This window comes from Phyllostomus hastatus, unplaced genomic scaffold (genome assembly GCF_019186645.2).
Source record: "Phyllostomus hastatus isolate PE091 unplaced genomic scaffold, TTU_PhHast_1.1 phas_contig_948, whole genome shotgun sequence".
NCBI lineage: Eukaryota > Metazoa > Chordata > Mammalia > Chiroptera > Phyllostomidae > Phyllostomus > Phyllostomus hastatus.
The window spans coordinates 8,957,313-8,979,914 of NW_025333993.1; the positions used below are offsets into that span (position 1 = coordinate 8,957,313).

Consider the following 22,602-nt stretch of genomic DNA (forward strand, 5'->3'; position numbering starts at 1 on the left):
AAAGCTCTATCATCAAAATCATTTTAAATATTCATCTGATAAATCTATTGGGCCTTCCTCCAGTGTTGTTGAAAGCTAAGTATTGGAAACGCTCCAGTTTTAGAAAGGATTTCTTTCTCAGCGCCCATAGCAAATTAACCTTTCAGTTGTGCCTTTAGTGTCCTGGGGATGTCCGCAGAACTCTGGTGAGATTCAGGACAAGTGAAAGCTGCGCCTTTCTTTTGCAAAATGAGGGGAGAATGGTGTTGAGAGAGGAGGTGGTGGGACTTCCTCGAACACAGTGAGGGGTTTGTGGGCCATTAGCTTAGAGAGGGAGGCTCGCACTGACCTGAGCCGGTTGGCAGGTGTCGGTGCTGACAGTGATCACAGCCGGCAGACGACGCACTGAACACTGTCACCAGGCGCAAGGAGAAGCCTTGGAAAGAAGAGGCCATGCAGCAGGGGTCCAGGGAGGGGTCCATGTAGAGAGGGGTACCACGAAGCTAGGAGAACGGTGTCTGAAGGACCAAGCAGAGCAAGGAGAGAGAGACATCTTAATATTTTCCTTGCATGTGGAGGCTCACACCCCACCAAAGTGCAAACACGCGAGGTGGTGTGGTGGCCCTGAAGGAGGCGCGACCTGACACCAGACCTGCAGGACAGGGTGTGAAAAACGCTGACAGGAGCCGCTTTAAAATCGAGCCAGGGCTACGGTCCCAGAGGAGCTGCCTGGCATGTCTCAGCCCTCAAACCTTGGGCTGTTCACGCAGGGCGTGCAAACCTTTGGATCGAACCGAAAGCGACCTCGGGGCCCAAAGAGCTGTGTGCAAGGACGAAAGGAAGCAGGTGGGGCTCTGCCGGGGTCCAGCCTCGGCAGGTCCCTGGGTCCCTGGGTCCCCAAAGGAGGGACGGCTCAGGCGAAACGAATGAAGTAGACACCCGGTCACCTGGGTGCCGGAGGACAGCCAGGCTCTCTAGACCTGACTGACTCCCCGAGAAAAATCAGTCTTTATTTTTATCAGGTAGGTGATACAACATTCAGTGCACAGTGTGATTATTAAAACAGACACGGTTACCATAGAAATAATTTCTGAAAACACGGGTTTTATAGATCAGTCATGTTAAACAAAGAAATAACCAAAAAGAACAGGAAGTCCCACAGATCAATCATATTAAACAAAGGTTATTTTGACCAAGAGGGTCATTAATCAGTTAGCCAACAAAGCTATATGAGCACAAACTTTTAAATGCTGACTATAATTAAATGTCTACTAACTTTCTATAGATTGGTCTAAATCAAAGGGATACAAGGAGTGATTTAAAAATTAGTTATTGTTTATAGAAATTAGATTGTCTAAATTAGATAAATGATTTTTTGCCTAGATCTATTAACTACATATCTAGGGGGTGCTATATTACATTTCCATGTACTGAGATTATTATATTCAAATTAAAACTCCTTCCTCCTCTGTTTACCTGGTCCCATTAATAACCGCTCCTGCCCAGGGCATGGGAAAGGCAGTGGTTCTAATAAATCTTGAGCTTTTGAATGGTGACTCCTTAGACATTCCTAGCAACGGCCTCCTCCAGCATTCTGGCAGCTGGTCTGCCCATAGTTTAAATCTACCCTTAACTTTCCAGGTGGGGGGAGTGGGCAGCATTGGGGTTATTAGGGGCTTCTAGTCAGTGGTCAGCAAGTCATTTCACGCAGAATCAGAGGCATCGTGCAAGGTTTTTTGTTATAAGGCACAGGTGTCCAAAAATCTCACCACCGGATGCTAATAGGGACCGGCATACGGGAAGAGAGAGACAGGAGACCCGGCCACAGCCGCTTCTGCTGTGCAGACGCGTCCCACCCGACCCGACTGTGTGAAAAGGTCGGCTGTTTGTCGGCTCCCGACAGGAGTCCCAGCACAAGGACTAGTGAACTGAACATTGAACATGGTTTAGAATGAACGCCTGTTAGCTTATGTGAAGCAACAGCATTGCCTTCTTCCTCTTGACGCCATTGCCCTTCCTTTTCTGGCCACTACCGCTGGCCTCTGTCTCCTCATCCGAGTGCTACTGGGGTTTCGGCCTGAACTGGCACTTCCGTAATAGCTATTCTTTTTTTACCTCTCACTTGGAAAGGCCTTTTGTAGTTAGGTTCCCAAGAGCACGTGAAGCAAGGCGGAACTCAGGAGGCTAAAGCTCCTGCTTGCTTTTTAGAGTTTTCCGTCTCAGAGACAAGAGTGTGGATGATCCGAGTTCCCGGAGTCCAATGAAGGAGTACCCATGAGGCTCAGAGACCTGTTGGAGCAGTTAGGAGGGCCGCTACCCCGAAGCACCACAGACCGGGTGACCTAGACCACAAAGGCAGCCCACAGCAGGGGCCCTGCGTCTCAGCACTCCTTAGCGACAGACACTCTGGGCCGGAGCAGTCTTTGCGGCGGGTCTGTCCCGTGCACGTGCCGGATGCCGAGCACTGTGCCCGGCCTCTGCCACTCTACGCCAGTAACAATTCCCACTTGTAACAATCACAAGTGTCTCCACCACTTTACCTCCTCACCAACAATGCACAAAGGGGCCAAATTTCTGCATGTTCTCATCATCGCTTGTTATTTTACGATTTTAAAATATATAGTAGCCCTCCCAAGGGATGTGATGTGGTTATCTCCTTGTTGTTTTGATTTTCACTTCCCTAATGATTAGTGATGTTGCCCATCTTTTCTTATACCTGTTAGCCATTTGTCTCTCTTCCTTGGAGACATGTCTATGCAAGGCCTTTGCTCATTTTTTAATCCACGGGTCTTCTTGCTTTCTCTATACTTTTCTCTTTTCCAGTCATACGGTTGGAATTATACAACATGTAGTCTTTTCAGCTGGCTACTTTCACTTAGCCACAGGCATTTAAGGTTCCTCCATGTTTTTTCATAGCTCCATCACTCAATTTTTTTAAAAAGATTTTATTTATCTTTAGAAAGAGGGAATGAAGGGAGAGAGGAAGAGGAACATCAGTGTGTGGTTGCCTCTCACACACCCCCTACTGGGGACCTGGCCTGCAACCCAGGCATGTGCCCTGACTGGGAATTGGACCAGAGACCTAGTTTCCCGGGCTGGTACTCAGTCCACTGAGCCACACCAGCCAGGACTCAATTATTATTATTTTTATCATTGTGTAGATGTATCTATCTACCACCGCTTATCTACTCACATACTCAGAGACATCTTGGTTGCTTCCAGTTTTTGGCAATAATGTATAAATTATTTTTTTAATTTTTATTTTTACAGAGAAGGTAAGGGAGGGAGAAAGAGAGAGAAACATCAACGTATGGTTGCCTGTCATGTGGCCTCTACTGGGGACCTGGCCTGCAACCCAGGCATGTGCCCTGCCTGGGAATCGAACCGGCAAAGCTTTAGTTCGCAGCCTGCACTCAATCTGCTGAGCTACACCAGCCAGGGCTAAATTATTTTTAAGAAATTAGAAGTGAGACACTTACATACAAAAAAGTTGCAAGAATAATACAAAAATTTTCCAATGACCTTTACCCAGACTTCCTGATTAACACTTCCCTCCATGCAGTTTGCTGTTTGTGCGTGTGCTCTCTCTCTCTCTCTCTCTCTCGCCCCTTTGCTCCGTATGTGCGTTTATTTCCAAATCATTGGACAGTAATATGCAGATGCCACATCCCTTTATCCATAAATGTTTCAGTATGTATTTCCTTACAACTAGGACAGAACCAAACGCTCACAGTGGACACCCTTGGAGCAGAGTTAAACCTGAGCTGTCAATAGAAATTATGTGATTCCCTACTTTTATTTAATAGAAGAAATGTTATTTAATCTAGAAGGGCCTCTTCAGAAAGGAGCTTGGGTAACACACTGGGTTCTGTGCTCATTTCCTGTGCTCTTGCACTGAGAACAGTGTCTCTCATCCTCCCCCAGAGACGGAGGGGTCTCTGAACAAGCCCTAAGGTGGAAGGGTCACTCAGGGGCATCCTTGAGTGGTGGGCTTCGCACCCTAACACCTCACTGCATTGCTGTCTTGGGAGTCAGATGTGCCTTAAAACCAATCCTCTCAGACTAGATGGTTCTCCAGCAGTGTTACACGCTACTGAAATGTACTGTTCTGGTGCTAAATCTTTACCTGGAAAGCCGTGAGGAAGAGGAGGCTCTAAGGTCCCCTGCTCTGGTGGGAGATGTGCGCTGGGCCGTCTCATGGCCCAAAGGTATGTTGCCCTACATGCAAAATGACAGTAAAACAAGCTCAGCTAAGGTAAAGACGAACCTTTTTGTCCATAAAGATACCTGCCCGGGGCCTGACTGCCCGCCATGAACTGATTCAAGTTTAGACAGTTTTAATTTCAGACCCTCCTGTGCGCCCACTCCAGGTCTCCGGGTCTGCAAGGCTCCCGCGCAGGCCTGCCCGAGCTGGTCGGGTTTCGCACGGGGCCCCTTTTTCCGCCACACACCCACACCCAGGATCGGAGGGCAGGCCCGGGTGGTTTTAGCGATCGTAATTCATTTTTAGTGTGGTGCGTGATTATTTTTCTCGTTTTTACTGTAAGCAGTGGCACGCACGCTAGCCGGCAGGCCGGTGTGTCCGCACAGCACTCACGCGGGGCACTCGCGGCACCAACCGCCACGGACCGGGACCCGCCCGCAAGCAAGCCTTGCAGATTCTCCTTCCAAGGCTCAGCGGGTCGGGGCAAAGCGAGGTCACGTGGTGGGGTGACGTCAGGCCACGGGTCGCGTGACTAACGCCCGGCCTCGCAGAGGCCCCGCCCCGCCGACAGCGCGGAAACGTCGCGAGAACCTCCTTCCTCCCGGAACTTGCGGAGCTGACCCAAAGTCCCTCAGGGGCAGAGGTGTGGTCGATGGGCGTTGTTTTGCTTCCGTTCAGTTAACGCGGTGGCCTAAGCCGACGCCTCTGGGGGTTGCGCGAGTGGGAGCACCCAGGCCTGGAAGAGGCGGGGAGGTGGGCACCAGGGGCTGTCCTGCGGAACGGAGGCGCGGCCCCGCGGGGTCGCCGGTGCTGAGGGGCCGCAGCCCGGGCGGTCCGTCCCGCGTCTCCCCACGCAGACGTGCCTGAGACCCTCGAGGGGACGGGCTGGGGTCGCCGGGGGCCTGCCGGTCCGCCGCCAAGCGGGAGGCTGTCGGTCCAGGGGAGCCTGCCTCGTTGGGCCCGCCTTCACGCCTTGCCCCACTTTCCGCCCCGCCCGAAGGCCAGGCCCCGCCCCTTTGGCTGGAGCCCCGCCCCCACGCGAGTCTGGGGTCTGCGGCTGGGCTGGCTAGAATTGTCGTCCTTCCCGCGGGCTGCTAGGTCGGCGGGTCTTTGCAGCTGCAGGCTGCTCGCGGTTCGCCCGCGCCGGCTGTTTGCCATTTCCCGGCGCGGTTCTGAGCGTTCTGCTCCCGCGTCTGGGAGGGGCGCTGGAAGAGACGTGCAGCGTCTAGAAGGGCGGCTGGGCCGAGCGCAGGAGCAGGGACCCTCCGCGGTCACCCAGCCGCTCGCGATCCCCGCGGCCGGCCACGCTCGGACGCTGACAGCGAGAGGGCCCCGGGGACAGTCTGGCTCCAGGATGGTCACCACCACCACCTGCACCCGGTTCACGGACGAGTACCAGCTCTTTGAGGAGCTCGGGAAGTAAGCGCGGCGCTCGGGGGAATGGTCCTGCACGCGTCCGCCCCCGTCACCCCGAGAGCCTGTGTGGCCGCAGCGTAGACCGGTTTCTGTAAGCGGAGATGCCTCCGGAGTCCGCGGCGACCGTGCGCGGAAGGGTCGCGCGGTCCCTGCGTTGCCGTGTTACTGATGCCCAGAGTTGCACGTCCAGAGAGGGGCCGTTCAGACCTGCTCGACTCTGCCCGCGTCCCTGTCACCCATAGCTCGGGTGACCTGCTCGTCATTCCCTCCCAGGGCTCCCACGCCTCCGCTTCTTCCCCGGAGGATTCACGCTCAACGGGAGAGCCTTTTGGACACCGGGGAACCCCCAGGGCGGCCTAGCGGTGCGCGAACCTGTAGGACCGCCGGACACGTGCCGGCAGCGAACGGGGACCTGCTGAAGCCCGTGCATGGAGACCTGCTGAGGGTCTGATGGTGCGCGGGGAACCTGGAGCGACCGGGCGGCTGATGATACGATTTATGCAGCGTCTGACCCAAACCCAATCCTCTGCCCGTTTCCACTATCATTGCTGAAAGGGTGCGGTGTATGATGGTGTTTTATGCAGCTGAATGAAGGGAAAAGGAAACATCTTCTAAATGGAATGAACATTCTGTCTTTATATGTTTATGCATGGCTTGCTGTCAAAACGGAGAATATGTCAGAAGAGCAGCTTAATTCAAATCTCTCCTCTCCCCCAGCCCAAAATAGGGTACAGAGAAATCGCCATACCACGATTTGTTAAATCACACAAATGTTCCCAATATTTATATTTTAATGAAAACAATCGCCATATTTACTTACTTGTAGCCACATTTATTTATTTTTCCTACCAAAATACCGTGGCTGGTGGGGCTCAGTGGATTGAGTGCAGGCCTGCAAAACAAAGGGTTGCTAGTTCGATTCCCAGTCAGGGCACATGCCTGGGTTGCAGGCCAGGTCCCCAGTAGGGGGCTTGTGTAGGGCAACCACACATTGTTGTTTCTTTCCCTCCTTTCTCCCTCCAGCCTCTCTAAAAATAAATAAGACCTTTAAAAACTATAATAAAATAAATAGCAGGTTTTTGCTGCTCTTCCTCAGTTCTGCTCTTTGCAGGATTTTTTCTGCATTTGGTTCTGTGTGAATTGTGAAATGTCCTCAGCTTTCACATGCAAACAAGAGCCTCATAATTGACAGTCCCTTGCATTTTTTTTAATTAATAATGTGTACTCCCAATTAAATAAAGCTTACTTTTATTTCTCAGCAGTTAGAAATATTTGGGTTTCCAGGAAGAGTTGGTCATTTTTTTTGGATATTACTGTAGTGCACTGGTATTTGGAAATGTACTAAATGCAATAAAAATATTCAAATTGTTATTTTTAAATAGACTATCAGGGCTGCTTATATTGATGACCTGGTAATTTTTTATTTTCAGGGGAAATAAACCTACTGGTCAAGAATACGCTGCCGAAACCATCAACAGCAAGAAGCTTTCTGCCAGGGGTAGGTGTTTTCAACTGAGTGAGATGTTGGTTTTGTATTTCTCCTGCCCACTGTCGGTTCTCCTGTAAGTACATCAGAGAGTTCTAACTGAATGATAGACTTGGGTAGTGTGTTACATGTGGAGATTGGTTCCATCTGAATGCCTCTTGGTCTGCACAGTTTCAAAATAAATGAACAAATATAATTTAACAAATTGTTATAAAATTTGTTATATGAGCAATAACATAAGTAACTATCATTATAAAGCAAGTAAATGTCACTGAGTGCCTTTTGCCTTTAGCTCTACTCTGAAATAACTTCCAGAAAAACCCTGGAACGGAAAGTGTGAGTCTCATAACTGTCATTCCCTTTTGCTTTTGAGAGGAAAACTAGGTCAGAGCTCGGGTGAATCATGTATTTCGGCTGTAGTTACACTTGAACCTAAGGCATCAAGGTACATGTAACACTGATGGCTTTGGGAGGCAAGCCTGACTGCTATGTTCCAGGAAGCTCAGCTGATGTCGATGTTCCCGCGTGCAGTTCGGACCTTCTTCACTCGGCCTGCCGCGCGGAGATTGCTCACGGACCTGGAGTGCGTTTTGCACATGCTTAGTCACCTGAGAGATAATTCATGCTCGTGCAATAGCTGTTGACATGAGCAAAAAACTTGGAGGGCCCTCACTGCACTCTTGTCACTTCTTTCAACTCATGCAAAAATACTTCTGCTGAAATGTCGGGCATCCCAGTTATTGTGAGCACGTGTCCAAGGTATTTCCTTGGGAATTTGTGATTTAATGGGAAAAAAAAGAAGAGATAAAAAGGAACGAAATGCCATAACATACACCCATGTCAATGACCTGATTTATTTTGCTTTAGGTAATGTGATTAGAAGTTCTTATTAGGGTTTAATTTGTCTTCTAAAAGTGCTGCTGCTCAGGGCCCTGGTGTTATTCTCTTCCATGATTTTTTTCTGTATTTGTTGCAAATTCCAGTTTAACGTGGACCTCAGGTTTAGGCTGGCGAGTTGGTGTACTCTTTGGGTGGGGGTGGGGGTGGGGGTGGGGGGCTGTGATTCCGAGGAGTCTCTGTGCTCGGGCAGGGCGGGGGAAGAGGAGCGCGGAGGAACCCTGGGAAGCACCTGGTCTCCTTACCACGTCTTCACCGAAGGAAGGTTTTCTACGGGGAGGAGTTGCTAAACTGTGAATGGCAAATTAGTTTTGAAAACAATGTAAATGGGGCCCAACTCTTTTGGTGCTGGTACGGTTTCTTCCCGTGCACTTGGGCACGTCCATCGCCAGAGGGGTCACGCTTCCTCCAGAGCCGGCGCCACCCCAGATGTCTCTCGAAGCCGGAAAGTCGTGCTTCCCTTCGCTGTTTCCAGACCTGGCGCCACCCCTCGCAACCCACCTGATGCGTGCCGAGAAGGCAGACCCTCCGTCCTCTGACACGCACCAGCAGGTTCCTTCTGCTCTGCCCGAGGGGTCTTCTCCAGCCTGCGGGGCTCCTCCCGCAGCCCCTCCCGCAGCTCCTGGCAGGCTCATCACCTGCTCGTCACCTCCTTACCGCGCAGTCTGCACCGCGCGCGTTAGGGAGTTGAACCTGCCTGCAGGGAAATGTTTCGGGTGTTGGGGATGACTGAGGCTCTCCTGCAGAGGCGGGAGAGGGAGAGATGGGAGTGAGACCAGAACGTCCTCGTACAAGCAGACGTGCCTGTCCGTCTGAGCGCATCACGTGCAGGAGCAGCCAGGGTCCGTGGGAGCAGGCAGCTCCGTGTGAGCAGAGTAGTCTGTGGGCTTCCGCTGAGAAGAGGGAGATGGTGTGGGGCCACTGCTCTGCAGAGATCCGCGTTCTTTCGTTAGGGGTTAAAGATTTAAAATGTGGCCCTGGCTGGCGTAGCTCAGTGGATTGAGCGCGGGCTGGGAACCAAAGTGTCCCAGGTTCAATTCCCAGCCAGGGTACATTCCTGGGTTGCAGGCCATAACCCCCAGCAACCGCACATTGATGTTTCTCTCTCTCTCTCTCTCTCTCTCTCTCTCTCTCTCTCTCTCTATCTCTCTCTATCTCTATCTCTCCCTCCCTCCCTCCCTTCCCTCTCTAGAAATAAATAAATAAAAATCTTTAAAAAAAAAGAAACAAGGTTTAAAAAAAAGATTTAAAATGTGTATGTACTGACACAGTGTTTACCTCTGAAGGAAGGAAATCCAGTTTTCTCTGAGTTCTGCTGATCTGAAGATGAAAAAGGGGAGAGAAGATTACACTACGTAAAATATGTAAACAGACATGCAGGACAGTCCCTCCAGACGAAGACGGCAGCAGCCAGTTTGCGATGTGAACACGTGTGTAAGCTGTTCCTCCCCATAAGGACGGTCCGTGGACACTGCTCCTTCTCGGGCAGTGACACAGCAAGGGGAAGTAGACTGTAAAGAGTCAGAGAACCTGCTTTCTGAAATCTGAGCCCTGGGCCGCTCGGGGTGAGGCAGGCTGGGCGGCAGTGGGCCAGTCACCAGACGGCTCTGAGCTGCAGCGTCCAGAGCGGAGGAAGGGCCGGTCCATCCCAGAAGGCTCCTGCATCAGCTGGGGCCGCTCATGTACGGAGAGCGCGATGGTTCAGATTAAGTCACACTTCAGAACTTTGGCATCTGGATGGAATTGTCTTGGCCAAGAAGCAAGAATACTCTTTAGAAGGAAAAAAACACAGTATTTTATTTCTTTATACATATAGTGGGTCATGATGCATTAAATTTCTAGAAAACTTATTCATTACTGTGACTATCAATATCCTTATCCCTAAATCACTAAAGGTTAGTATTTTCTTTGCTAACGTTCCTGTAGCACTAATATCCAGAGGTGACAATGTGTTCAGGCTCAAGAAGACGGACTTACGGCTAACTAGCTTTTCTGCGACAGTAAATTACGCATGACATGAAGTTGATTGGTGGTGAGTTTTGGTGCATTCACGGCGCTGTGCAGCCATCACCACTGTCTGGTTCTGGAACATTTTCATTGCCCTGAAGCAGGCCTTGTGTCCGTTAGGCGGGTCACCGCCCATCCCCGTCCCGTCCCTACAGTACACTGGGTTTATCCAGTCGTCCGCTGACAGACACGACGCTGTGTCACGTTCTTTGGCTGTGATGGACAGTGCTGCTGTGAACATCAGCGTGTAATGTTCTGTGCTCCATTGTTCTTGGGTGTGTCCCTGCAGGTGGCGTTGGGGTGCTGTGCCAATTCTATTTTAACTCATGGGGGGTTCATCAAACTTCTCCACAGTGGCTGCCACATTTTATGTTCCCACCAGCAACACTGCTCCCGTGCCCCCCGCCCCCTCCGCCCCATCTGGGGCCCAGGTCTATCAGGACAGCGGAAGGGCCCGCTGCTCCCCTGCGCCCGTGTGCGGGCCCAGCTCCTGACTGTCCGGCCGGCCGCAGAGGAGTCCCCACAGAGAGGAGCACAGCGCCGGCGCCAGTGCTGGCCCTAACTGCCTGTCCATCTGTACCTGCTTCCCCACACACCCCCCACGCGGGAACCTGGCTTCCACATCTCCCCTCAGGAGACAGAGATGTTTGGGGAAACTCTCTTTTGAAAGCGTTCTATACTCCCAGTTGGGAATGCCCGCCTCCACCTGTGTCAGCGAGAGGAGAGGTAACCTCTAGAGAGGCATGTCGTGGGGAAGAAGACAGGCAGAGGGTGATGTAAAGACACGTTTCTTCCCAATAAGCTTTGAAGTGTTTTCTTTTTTAAATCAACAGTCGCATGATAGAACTTGGGAGCCCACAACCTGGAAGCATTTCAGTCGTGTCCCCTCTCTGGTGATGGGTGAGACTGGGCCGAAGTGGGGCGGGGGAGGGAAAAATGAGCGCCTCGAGCGCCCTGGATGCGCACTCGCCGCCCGGAACAAGTAGGGGACACGGTATGTCCGGGGTCGGGGCCGCCTTCCCCACCCTCACCTTCCTCACCCTCGTGCCGTCCGAGACGGTCTTGCGAGACGGACCTGGGCTCCGTGAACGGTACCGTGTTCTAGACCGTCACTTCTCTGGAGACACCAGATGCGGTCATCCGCATCGGCAGATCGGGTACTCCATGTCTGATGACATGATGGCTTGCATTTGTATATTAAGTATTATTTTAAGTGAATTAATTTGAGAGTATAAAAGGAATGTTTCCAACTTACTTGAATGACTCAGTAGCGCTTCCTCAAGAAGGATATTCCAGTGGTTTAAAAACACGCACACTCTGCAGGGGCGGGATGTTGGAGAGGGGCTCCGGGCCCTTGTCCTCCCTCCCACGTGGCTGGTGGAGCCTGTTTGAAAACCACAGACCCGCCCTGGCTGGCGCAGCTCAGTGGATTGAGCACCGGGCTGCGAACCAAAGTGTCGCAGGTTCAATTCCCACTCAGGGTACATGCCTGGGTTGCAGGCCACGGCCCCCAGCAACTGCACATTGATGTTTCTCTCTCTCTTTCTCCCTCCCTTCCCTCTCTAAAAATAAATAAAAAAATAATCTTTAAAAAAAACCTATACATTAAATAATATTATGCCTGTTAAATCTGCTGAATGGGGTATGTTATGGTGATATAACAGAATGTTCTTGTTTTGAGGAAATACTGAAGTACTTTTAAAGAATTCTTATATTAAAAGTACCTATATGGAGAAAGAGAGAAGGGTAAAGCAATGTAGCAACTCTTGGTAGCTGAATCAATACCAGGAACTGCCTAGATCCACATTTCTTATACACGAGGAAAATAATCCCCCACATCAGTGGGTTAGTGTACATTTTGCAGCTGAAAGTGCTCTATACAGATAACGCCACCAACTCCAACTCACCCTCTCTACTGTACGGAACCAAACTGTAAGACTGACCCTCTGAAAGAGAAGCGGACTGACAGTTCTAGGCCCAGCTTTGCCAGTGACCGATGTAACCGAGTCCTCACCTCCTCAGACTGAAGCGCGGTCACTCATGAGACGCAAACACCAGCCCTGGCCGGGCGGCTCAGCTCAGTTGGCTGGTGCATCCTCCCCACGCGCCAAGGTTTCCAGTTCCAGCCCAGGTCAGGGCCCGCACAAGCAGCAACCAATGAGTGAGTAAGTGCAACAACAAAAAAAGATGTTTCTGCTCTGGCTGGTGTGGCTCAGTGGATTGAGTGCTGGCCTGAGAACCAAATGGTTGCTGGTTCAATTCCCAGTCAGGGCATGTGCCTCGGTTGTGGGCCAGGTCCCCAGTAGGGGGCGCATGAGAAGCAACTGCACATTAATATTTCTCTCCCTCTCTCCTTTCCCCTCTAAAAATAAATTTAAAAAATTTTATAAAAATCTTAAAATCTTAAAATCTTTTATAAAAAAGATGTTTCTAGCCCTGGCTGGCGTAGCTCAGTGGATTGAGCGCGGGCTGGGAACCAAAGTGTCCCAGGTTCGATTCCCAGCCAGGGTACATGCCTGGGTTGCAGGACATGACCCCCCAGCAACCGCACATTGATGTTTCTCTCTCTCTCTTTCTCCCTTCCCTCTCTAAAAATAAATAAATAAAATCTTTTTTAAAAAGATGTTTCTCTTCCTTCCTCTCTATATCAATCAATCAAGATGCAAACATCAAAATGAGATTTGTGATGACAGCTTTGTGAAATGCGAAGTGCTATACAAGTATGAGTGGTTTTTAAACTGTATTGATGAGTTTTTTTCTTTTATGCCATGTTTAAGATGCCAACTAGAAGGCACTCTAATTTCTTTCACACAGGGGTTCTCTTATGTTGTGTACTTGTAAGGAAATCCCTCCGAATCAGAATTTGAAGCTTTTTCTGTGCACCTACAACAGACAAGGTTAACAGATTGTCTTGTCTATAACTCAGAAGCTTAGAACACTAGTACCTGTTTCTGGCTCTTTTTAGGAGACACAGTCATAGTGTTGCTTAATGTGCCCAGCACAGTGCCACGTGGTTCGCATACCTTGTGTAACCCCCAAAACTCGAGGAGTCTGACGCAATCATTATTTCATCACAGGTGAATGTGGGAAACAACAGCATTTATCTCAAAGGGCTGTTGTAAGGATTACGAGACTATATTTAAAAGCACTTGGACAGTGTCTGGCAAAAACCAAGTGCTAACTGCACGTTTACTAGTTATCAGTACTCTCATCTTACAGATAACAAAGCAAATGAAAGAAACAGAATTTACAACCTAGGTCTGCCTCAAGTTTTTCTTCCTCTTTTTTAAAACCAGCTGACCGTAGTTAAGTCCCCACGTCAGTGGCTGAATTTAAAGCCAGAAGACCCCTATTTGGATTTTGTCCTCAACTGCCCGCAGCCCGTACCAACGGGCCTGGCTAAGCGAGCTGCTCACTGAATTCTTGCTGAACCGAAGAAGAACTAGGTTTTAGCCTGGTCGGCTACACCTTTCTGGGTTAGGTAGACCAGTGCTGTCCCTGCGCTGGTGTCCCGTCTGCAGGCTCCGAAGCGGCTGTCCGGGGAAACTGACCGGGCTTCCCCTCCCCGAACGCTCACCTCTCAGCGCACCCCGCGATGAGCCCTACCCGCCTCCGCGACCTTGCCGCTGCACCCCCAACGCTCCCAGGCTCCTCCCCGCAAGCGCACGCGCACAGCAGAGCTTGCAGCACTCTCCCCGGCGAACTACAACTCCCATAATCCCAAGCGAGCGGCCCACCTGACGCCCAGGGGAGCCCAGGGGAGCCCAGGGGAGCCGGTCGCCCCTGGGGGGGGGCGCCTCCCGAAATGTCCTGCCTCTGTCCTCTTGGGTACAGTTCCTTCTGAGATTCTTGGTGCTCCCCGGTGAGGTACGACACCTGTCCCTGTTAGGTACAGTTTTGCCGTCCTTGACCTCTCCAGTCCCCTAGTGGGGAAGGGCACCCAGCCTAGTCCGACGGGGACCGGCCGCGGTGGAGACCCCGGGAGTGAAGGGCGAGTGACACGCAGGCGCGGAGGCGCGTCTTGGGGGCGGCCTCAGCGGACCCCCTTCCTGGAGTCTGTGAAGGTGAGTGGGGGCCCCGGCCGGGCGTGTCGCGTGCTGGGACTAACCAGGTTCCCTCCTCCCCCCCGCTCCCCCGCCACGACCGCCGTTGGCGCTAACGCCACCATCCCCAACCGGCTCTAAGAGCCGTTGACCCCAGTTGTGGAGAAAATTGGGGTCCCCGGGAGCTCAGTTTTAGCGTTCGTACAAGAATGACGCAATTAAACCACTCGCATCATATTGTTGCCGTTATCTGTGTACAAGTCTTTCTCCTCTGCTCTACCATGCGTTTATTAAATTTTTTTTACTTAGTTTTACCATGCATTTATTTATTTTTTACATTTATTTTTATTGTTCAGTTCCACCATGCATTTGAAAGTAACAGCCAGCCTGTCGGGAGGGCTCACCTTTCATCGTAGTTTTCCCCCAGGTAGCACGTGGCTCCTTCCTAACAAGCTACAGGGCTTCAAGTCTTTGGGACTTGATTCTGTCCAGTTTGGTGGCCGACTAGGTATCTACTTTGTCATGTCCTCTGTTCCATCTGTGTGGAGGACACTCGAAGACTCCAGGAGACAACGAGGACGGTGAAACACTGAACAAATGGTTGGTAGACAGCTGATGAAGTTGACCGTCTGCTGGGGATGCAGACGGAGACCTCATTGTGCCCTTACCCTAACCGTCTTGCCGACTCCTTGCTCCGTGGCTTGGTTGTGCTGCTTAACTTTCTGGGCATCCATTTTCTCTTAAACTGAGAAGGTTGGGGTAGATGATCTCAAGGAACTTGCCTGCTCTACACTTCTGTGGCTAGTGAGTAGAATTCAGATTACATCACAATGTGTTCATGTTAGACATCACCGACTTCCATTTTCCTGCCAGCGCAAGTGAACTATAGTGTAAGGTTGGCAGCCGCCTCGGAAAGAACCGCCCCATGTTGTACCTGTGCTTGCTTTCTTAGTGCCGAAAATATGAAATCACCAGGTAATGTAACTTTCTTCACCTTGTATTTGTTGTCATTTTATAGATCACTGGTAGGAAGAACTCTGAGTACGCCAGGGCACCCTTTGCACATGACGATGGCTCAGATCCTGAGGTCCCGCCTGGCAAATGCTGCAGCGACTCCTAATCGAATGAAAATCCTTCCATATCTTGGAGTCCTGCGAAATAGGATGATGTCAACTCACAAACTGAGAAAGAAGATGAGAGAATACTATAGGCTGCTGAACCTGGACGAAGGGTGCTCTGCGGATGACGTCAGGAGGTCCTTCCGTAAGCTGGCCAAGCAGTACCACCCAGACGGCGGCTCCTCCACTGCTGACTCGGCAACGTTTGTAAAGATCGAAGAAGCTTACAGGAAGGTGCTTTCCCACGTGACGGAACAAACAAATGCCAGACAGAGTAAAGCTGAAGAGGCGGACGAAGAGGAAGGGAAATTCACATATAAAACACCCCAACACCGGCACTACTTAAGTTTCGAAGGGGTTGGTTTTGGGCCTCCAAGCCAACGGGAGAAGCAGTATCGGCAGTTTAGAGCAGACCGTGCGACCGAGCAAGTGATGGAATATCAGAAGCAGAAACTGTACAGCCAGTATTTCGCTGATAGTTTAACTGTGCAAGACGTAAGGCAAAGTAAAGAACAAAAGATCACTCAAGCAATAGAGCGCCTGGTGGAGGACCTCATTCAGGAATCAATGGCAAAAGGGGACTTCGATAATCTCAGTGGGAAGGGAAAGCCTCTGAAGAAGTTTTCCGGCTGTTCGTACATTGACCCCATGACTCACAACCTGAACAGAATATTGATAGATAACGGGTACCAGCCAGAATGGATCCTCATGCAAAAGGAAATAAAGGATACTATCGATCAGCTCAGGGAGGCGATTTTAGCATCCAGGAAAAAACTTGGGAACCCCATGACAGCAACCGAAGAGAAACAGTGGGACCAAGTTTGTGAGCAGTTTGAAGAAAACATCGGAAAACTAAACAAGCGAATCAATGATTTTAATTTAATCGTTCCCCTGCTAACCAGGCAAAAAGTCCACTTCGATGCACGGAAAGAAATTGCCAGGGCCCAGGACACGTATGAGGCCCTAATAAAAACAGGAGAAGTCACAGCAAAAAAGCCAAATAGCAGTGGTCAGGGAGAAGGGGAGAAAACAGCTGGAGTCAAGACAGGTTTTTTCAACTGGGCAAATATGTGGAAATTTATTAAAATCTGACCCTTCCAACAGTACTGCCCCGAGTCATTTTCAGCTGCACTGACGCCACACACAGAGGCCGAGACCGTGCTGCTACCCAGGAGCCTGAGAACTGCGCGTCTGGGCACTTGCACAAACTGAGCTCGCCCCCAGCCCCCAGGCCGCGTGAGGGAGACGGCGTCAGAAGCTGCGTCAGAGAGACGCCCAGCCAGCTTCACTCTGGGAACAGAGCGAGAAGAGAACCGAGGAAGCACTTTAATCCGTGTCAGAGTTGGTCAGTCGCCAGGTGAAATGGGTTTGGGCAGGGACTCCTCCGACCGGGAATCGTGACGGGTATCCCAAATTCCTCAGTGCGGTTTCAAACTCTAATTTACCAAGTTGTCATCTGCCATCTTCAAACACAGGCCCTCCAACAACATCAACAAGCTGAATAAATATTGTCAAAAGTCATAAAACTAAAGGAGTGCGGGGAATGTAGGGAGGACACCTCCAACTGATGTGTGTTCTTTGCCGGTTCGCTGCGCTTCCACGCCCGAGGCCGTCACGGCCCTCCGCGGCTCCTCTGGGTGGGCCACGGTGTGGGTCGCAATGCCGCCACCAGCAAGTCAGCCGTGGAGTTCCAGCACTGTTCTTTTTTTTAATAAAGGGCCTCTCTGTGGGTCCTGAATTTAAAAAAAAAACAAAAAAAAACAAGTACCTGGGTTGTACTTTGTACTTTTCCCCGCCTAACTCCATGACCCGTTGGCTGCAGAAGCTGATCAGCCAAGCTGGTTGATTTAGAGTTAGCTGTTCTAGAAATAGACTCCCGTGTCCACTTTTTTTTTTAAGGAGTTCTGAGTGCATTTTGAGACTTTCCAGGAGTGGGGCTTGGGGGGAATAACACTTTGTCTCAAAGGAAACCAGACTGCACTTTCGGCTTCAGCTCGAGGCAGAGTGAAATGTGAGGTTCACATAAATCGGCCCGAGGTCTCGGTGTCGTGTATAGGACTCCCCAGAGGCTTTTCCGCCACACCAAGAATCCCAACTCACTGTCTCAGGGAGCTACTTTTCTTAGGAACTCTTTAATACACAAAGACAAGATGTCTGACTTTTATACCTATTTGCACCTTTGGCAAATAAGAATTTGGCATTCATGAGGTAGTTGTGTCTCATTCACTTTTCAGCAAATCTGACTTTTGTTTAAATTTAGTGGGTGACATTGGTTACTAGGATAGTACAGGTTTCATGTGTATATTTCTTTTTTTAATATATGTATATTTTAAGATTTTATTTATTTATTTTTAGAGAGGGAAGGGAGGGAGAAAGAGAGAGAGAGAGAAACATCAATGTGTGGTTGCTGGGGGCTGTGGCCTGCGACCTAGGCATGTGCCCTGACTGGGAATTGAACCTGTGATGCCTGGTTCTCAGCCCACGCTCAATCCACTGAGCTACGCCAGCCAGGCCAGGGAAACCAGTTTCTATGCTGGGAAAGTAAAATTATCAGAAAACTCTAGCAAATCCTTAATTTCAGCATAGTGTACTTTCTATTTGTAAATGTCCATATTAAAGTGAATTTTAGTGATTATTCGTGGTCTGTTGTACAGACAACAATAATAACCATATTTTGGACTGACCACCTAAATGGTTTTTTATCTTTTAGATTGATATCAAAACCGATCATGACATAGGTTTTTCTTGTTAAGAAGGTAATCCAGTTAAGTAAAAACAGGCTTATTTATTTAAGTAACTGAACTCCAGGTCAGACAAGATTTTGGCTGGTTTAATGGAGTGTGTTAAGCTGGAATCTGACACATTTCTTACGACACAGCATTGACCTCTTTCTGTTAGTTTTTTGCCTCCTAACTTTGTCAGCTTTTCAGATGTCATTATATTTAATGACATTTCCCAACTCATCAATGGACCCATATCAAACTCCGCCTGGTTCCCAGCCTTTCCACGGCTCCTTTCTCCAAACTGTAGGCCCGGGACCCTGGCCCAGTACCCTGAGGGTGGAGGGAACCTCCACCACGGAGACTTCCGTCCCCAGCCGCGGGCTCGGATTTGTCTGTGTTCTGTGTGCCCGAGGCTCGTCCTGGGTGGTCTGGGGTCTCAGGTGGGTGGGGTCCAGTTCTCCGGTAGACCAGGGCTGTCACCATGCATGTTCTTCCTCCCGCTGCCAGGACACAGCCCTGCTGGGGGCGGGGGGCCCTCTTGAAGGTGACCGTCCCTGTAACCTTGTCACGTGGCTGGGGCCTCTTACGCCCTCACATACTGCCCTACTACCAACTGCCCGGGTCCCCATCCCTGGGCAGAGGGATGAGGGATGCAGAGAGCCTGTGCTGCCCTTGGGTCCCACTCTCCTGGACACGAGTGTCCTGCGAGGTTCGGGCGACACCCGTTCTAAACTGACCACTCACAGTGCCAGTCACAGCCCTTGGGTCAGGGCAGGGAATACACCAATTGGCTAATGATGCGTTACATGATACAACAAGGCAAGGTTCTGTATTTTGGAAAAATAATTATTATGAAAAGTCACATGTATATAGTAAAAAGTTCAACCAATGCAAAAGGATAGGCAATGAACCGATGAGCTCTGACCCCTCCCCAAGACGCAGACCTCCTAAGCCCCGCCCCCAGTGATTTCCTGCGTGTCTGTATTAGTTTTCTATTGCTGCTGCGCGCACGCTACGAACTTAGTGCCTTAAACAACACAAACTTACCTTAGAGGTCTGGAAGCTTAGGGTCCAAAGTGGGTCTCCCTGGGCTAAGGGCACGGTTTCCGGCAGCGCCACCTTCCTCCAGGGGCTCTCGGAGAGAAGCTGGTCTTCCCTCCCCCGCATCCAGAGGCTGGCTGCCTGCGTTCCTGGGCTTGCGGCCCCTCCCTCTGTCTTCAGAGCCCGGAACAGCAGGGCCGGTCCTCGTGTCATGTGACTCTGGCTCTCCTGCCACCCTCTTCCACTCCGAAAGACCCTGTGATTACATGGAACCCACCAGATAATTCAGCATAATCTCCCCATTTTAAGGTCAGGTGATTAGCAACCTTAATTTTCCTTTGCTATGTAACAACATGGATAACACAGGTTCTGGGGATTCGTATATATTTGGGGGCACTATTATGTTGCTACAATATCCTTCCAAAAATTTATATAATTTGTACACACACAGTCTCTTTCAAAGAAACACACAAATGTGGACACACTGTACATACTTGTCGACACCTTTTTCTTCACTCGTCTACTAGTGTATCTTCAGGGTCTTCCCATAGCAACACATTATGTGATAAACCTGTGTGAGACTGTGGTATGCTCATGGAAATTCGAGCTCATCAGTGCCGAGCAGACGAGGCAAACAGCACTGCAAGTTTACAGGAGAGACCGGGAGGCGTGGAGGGGGCGAGCGCTCGCTGAAGGTACCTGGGATCTGGAGTGAGACGAGGCACGGTAATGAGGCACATGGCCCAGAGGAGGTGACAGCCGCCTACGCCTGTCGAACGCTTGCCCCGCATTAACTACTTTACTCGTCACAACACCCCCATGACAGAGGTGTATTGTCCACTGTTTCTGAGAGAGGAGGGAACCGAGGCTCAGAGAGGTTAGGTAACTTGCCTTGGGTCATACAGCTAGAAAGTGGCAGAGCTGGGATTTGAACCCAGGCTGTCTGTGGTCACTCTGGTTCCAGATCCCAGTTCTCACCCACACATGGTGGTTGAGAGGAGACTGGAAGGGATCACGTTAGTGATGGCCTCTGGAGAGAAGATGCAAGAACCGCATCGGTCCCTGGGGCTGCCTCGGACCCAGTCTGTTTCCTAGTAGGACTGTCATCCTTCTTGTCCTTTACTCACCCCGAGGTCCTCGCCTCCCTCACAGCCCCCTGTACCACGCAGCCCTGGCGGGTGTGATGCAGAGGATCGGAAATGTGCTTTGCAGCTGGGAACATCTGCATTTAGACCCAGGTTCCGCTATTCACTAGCGATGTGACCTTCCTGAGCTTCCCTTCCCTCACCTGTCAAAGGAGCACAGTCAGGTCCACCTGCAGAACCGTTGTGACCCCGATAGATTTTGAAGGAGAACAGCTCTGGCAGGGTAGGGTCTCAGAGGTTCTCAGCGGGGACGTACTGCCCTCTAGAGGAGGTTTGGGAGTGCTGCACGCGAGTCTTCAGTTGAGCCAATGGTTAGAGCTTCTGTTTAGCGCCTTGGGGACAGTACCGCGGCTGTGCTGGCAGGCCTCTCTTCTGATTGGTTGGTACTCCTAGCCGTCCTAGTCGTTCAACATTTCAAACAGCAGCCGGACCACAGGCACTTAGGAGGTGGGGCCAGCGATGCAGGGAGTTTCACAATGACTGAAAAGAGGAATTTCCTCATGTCCTGACCAGCATCCAAACATCCCACCAGACATTCGTGTGGGTGAAAAGTCTGCTTATAACCACCCAGGCTCAGAATGGAATTATATCTTACCTATAAACACAACGTACTTTTTGCCTGATTTTATTTTATCTTTTTGGAAGGATTCAGTTAAGGTAGGAATTTTTTTTAAAGATTATATTTATTTTAGAGGGGAAGGGAGGAGAAAGGGAGAGAAACATTGATGGGCAAGATATACATCAATAAATTGGTTGCCTCTCACATGCCCCAACTCTGGGGACCTGGCCTGCAACCCAGGCATGTGCCCTGGTTGGGAAATGAACCAGCAACCTTTGGATTTGCAGGTGGGTGTTCAATCCACTGAGCCACACCAGGCAGGGGTGGGTAGGAACTATTGACTGGTTTAACAAGACCCTTGCAATTATTTATTTATTTGTTTATAAATTATTTATTTTTAGAGAGAGGCAAAAGGAGGGAGGAAGAGAGGGAGAGAAGCATCAATGTGTGATTGACTCTTGTGTGCCCCCCACTGGGGATCTAGCCTGCAACCCAGGCATGTGCCCTGACTGGGAATCGAACCAGCTACCCTCTGGTTCTCAGGCCGGTGCTCAATTCACTGAGCCACACCAGCCAGGGCTATCTGACTCTCAATATAATAATTGTTATTTTTTTCCCACGAAGGCAACTGTTATGAACATTGCACTTCTTTTTCTTGGGAATTTTCCCAAGAATTACAGCGCATTTTAGGAAGCACTACTGATGGCACTGTGGCTACGGCACTGGAATGACCAGTAGTGCTACACGCTTGTTGCAGTCTGCGCTTGTAGCAAATATGCACCAGAGGAGCATGCAGAGCCGTTTTCATTTATAGCCAATATTGCTCAGTGACTGGGTGTCATAGCCAGCATCCGAGATGACACATTCTGTGTAGTGCCCTCCCACATTGTACGGGAGTTGGTCGGTGTGCCCAGTAGAATATAGCAGAAGCGAGGGCATGTCTCCTTGGAGACGGGAGCCTCCTGCTCTCTTTCCCCCGATCACTGGCTTTGGGTGAGGCCAGCTGCCCCGTCTGAGGCAGCCTTGTGGGGAGGCACATGTGTCCAGCAGCCGAGGCCTCCAGGCAGCAGCCCGGCGGGCGAGCTGTACGGGAGGCAGAGCCTCCGTGTCGCCTCCCCGTGCCGCAGCCAGCTGGCAGTCTAACCGCAAACTCACGGCGACCCTGAGCCAGGATGACTCGGCTAAGCTGCTCCTGCCTGACTCCTGGCTTTAGAAACTGTGCAAAATAATACTGAAGTGTCTGATATTTGCAGTTGCTAAATTTGGGGATAATTTGCTATAGAGCAATGAATAACCAATATAACAGACAAAGATGAATGTCAATTTCATCAATAAGCATTGTTTTAAACATACTTCATATGTGCTGCCCTTCAAGTGTGATTACATTCAATCTGTATTGTAAAAATTACATGTTGGAATGGTTTATTAATTTTAGTGTTGCCTATTGTACTTCTGTTTTACACACTCCCCAAAGGCCTTCCACTGAGCATGTCTCTAGCTTCCGGTACTACTATATGGCTGTATCTTTTTCTGAGCCATCTTCTGTACCGTTACCCACGGGAGAAGTTGTCTCCATATCAGCCTTTTAACCGCTGGTGTCAGACTCTATCCTGTTGTGTTTTTTTTTTTAGATTTTATTTATTTTTAGAGAGGGAAGGGAGGGAGAAAGAGAGAGAAAGAGAAACATCAATGTGCAGTTGCTGGGGGTCGTGGGCTACAGGGCACTCATGTGCCCTGACTGGGAATCGGACCTGTGATGCTTTGATTCACAGCCCACGCTCAGTCCACTGAGCTATGCCAGCCAGGGCCTAGACTCTATCCTTGACACACAGTATTTGTGACATTTCATTGCCACCTTTTCCTGTATCACATCAGGTGATTATTGTAACAAGACACTCGGGAAAAACCCTGGCTCCTTGGAGAGAGCACCATATGCCTTACTTCCTCACGTGTGTTTCTTTCCTTTAAGAACATTTTATCTATT

The 22,602-nt window shown here is 50.2% G+C and overlaps 2 protein-coding genes and 1 long non-coding RNA gene across 14 annotated transcripts; 2 read left to right on the forward strand and 1 right to left on the reverse strand.

Annotated features, from left to right (window-relative positions):
• The first annotated feature begins 4,754 nt into the window (after window positions 1–4,754).
• Window positions 4,755–9,832, forward strand: LOC123827976 (calcium/calmodulin-dependent protein kinase type II subunit delta-like). Of its 10 annotated transcripts, XR_006787396.1 has the most exons (4): window positions 4,770–4,826; window positions 5,873–6,155; window positions 7,030–7,097; window positions 9,269–9,832. XR_006787396.1 is itself a non-coding variant. In XM_045852434.1 (3 exons), the coding sequence occupies exons 1-3, from the start codon at window positions 5,538–5,540 to the stop codon at window positions 7,687–7,689; spliced, it is 240 nt and encodes a 79-aa protein (XP_045708390.1). In that variant the 5' UTR covers window positions 4,833–5,537; the 3' UTR covers window positions 7,690–7,917. The 10 variants fall into 10 exon arrangements, 1 of the variants encoding a protein (XP_045708390.1); XR_006787398.1 differs by lacking the exon at window positions 5,873–6,155 and having other exon boundaries at window positions 4,755–4,826; XR_006787392.1 differs by lacking the exon at window positions 4,770–4,826 and having other exon boundaries at window positions 4,833–6,327.
• Window positions 8,101–13,642, reverse strand: LOC123827978. 3 transcript variants are annotated; one of them, XR_006787400.1, is made up of 4 exons: window positions 12,004–12,217; window positions 11,245–11,431; window positions 9,261–9,752; window positions 8,101–8,908 (listed from the first exon to the last, which is right to left on the reverse strand). It is a non-coding gene; the product is annotated as an uncharacterized LOC123827978 (long non-coding RNA). The 3 variants fall into 3 exon arrangements; XR_006787401.1 differs by lacking the exons at window positions 11,245–11,431; window positions 12,004–12,217 and adding an exon at window positions 13,567–13,642 and having other exon boundaries at window positions 8,104–8,908; XR_006787402.1 differs by lacking the exon at window positions 11,245–11,431 and having other exon boundaries at window positions 8,104–8,908.
• A 76-nt stretch (window positions 13,643–13,718) lies between these two features.
• Window positions 13,719–16,676, forward strand: DNAJC28 (DnaJ heat shock protein family (Hsp40) member C28). Its single transcript, XM_045852433.1, has 2 exons — window positions 13,719–14,053; window positions 15,051–16,676. Exon 2 carries the CDS (start codon window positions 15,097–15,099, stop codon window positions 16,240–16,242), a length of 1,146 nt encoding a protein of 381 aa, XP_045708389.1. The 5' UTR covers window positions 13,719–14,053; window positions 15,051–15,096; the 3' UTR covers window positions 16,243–16,676.
• The last annotated feature ends 5,926 nt before the right edge of the window (window positions 16,677–22,602 follow it).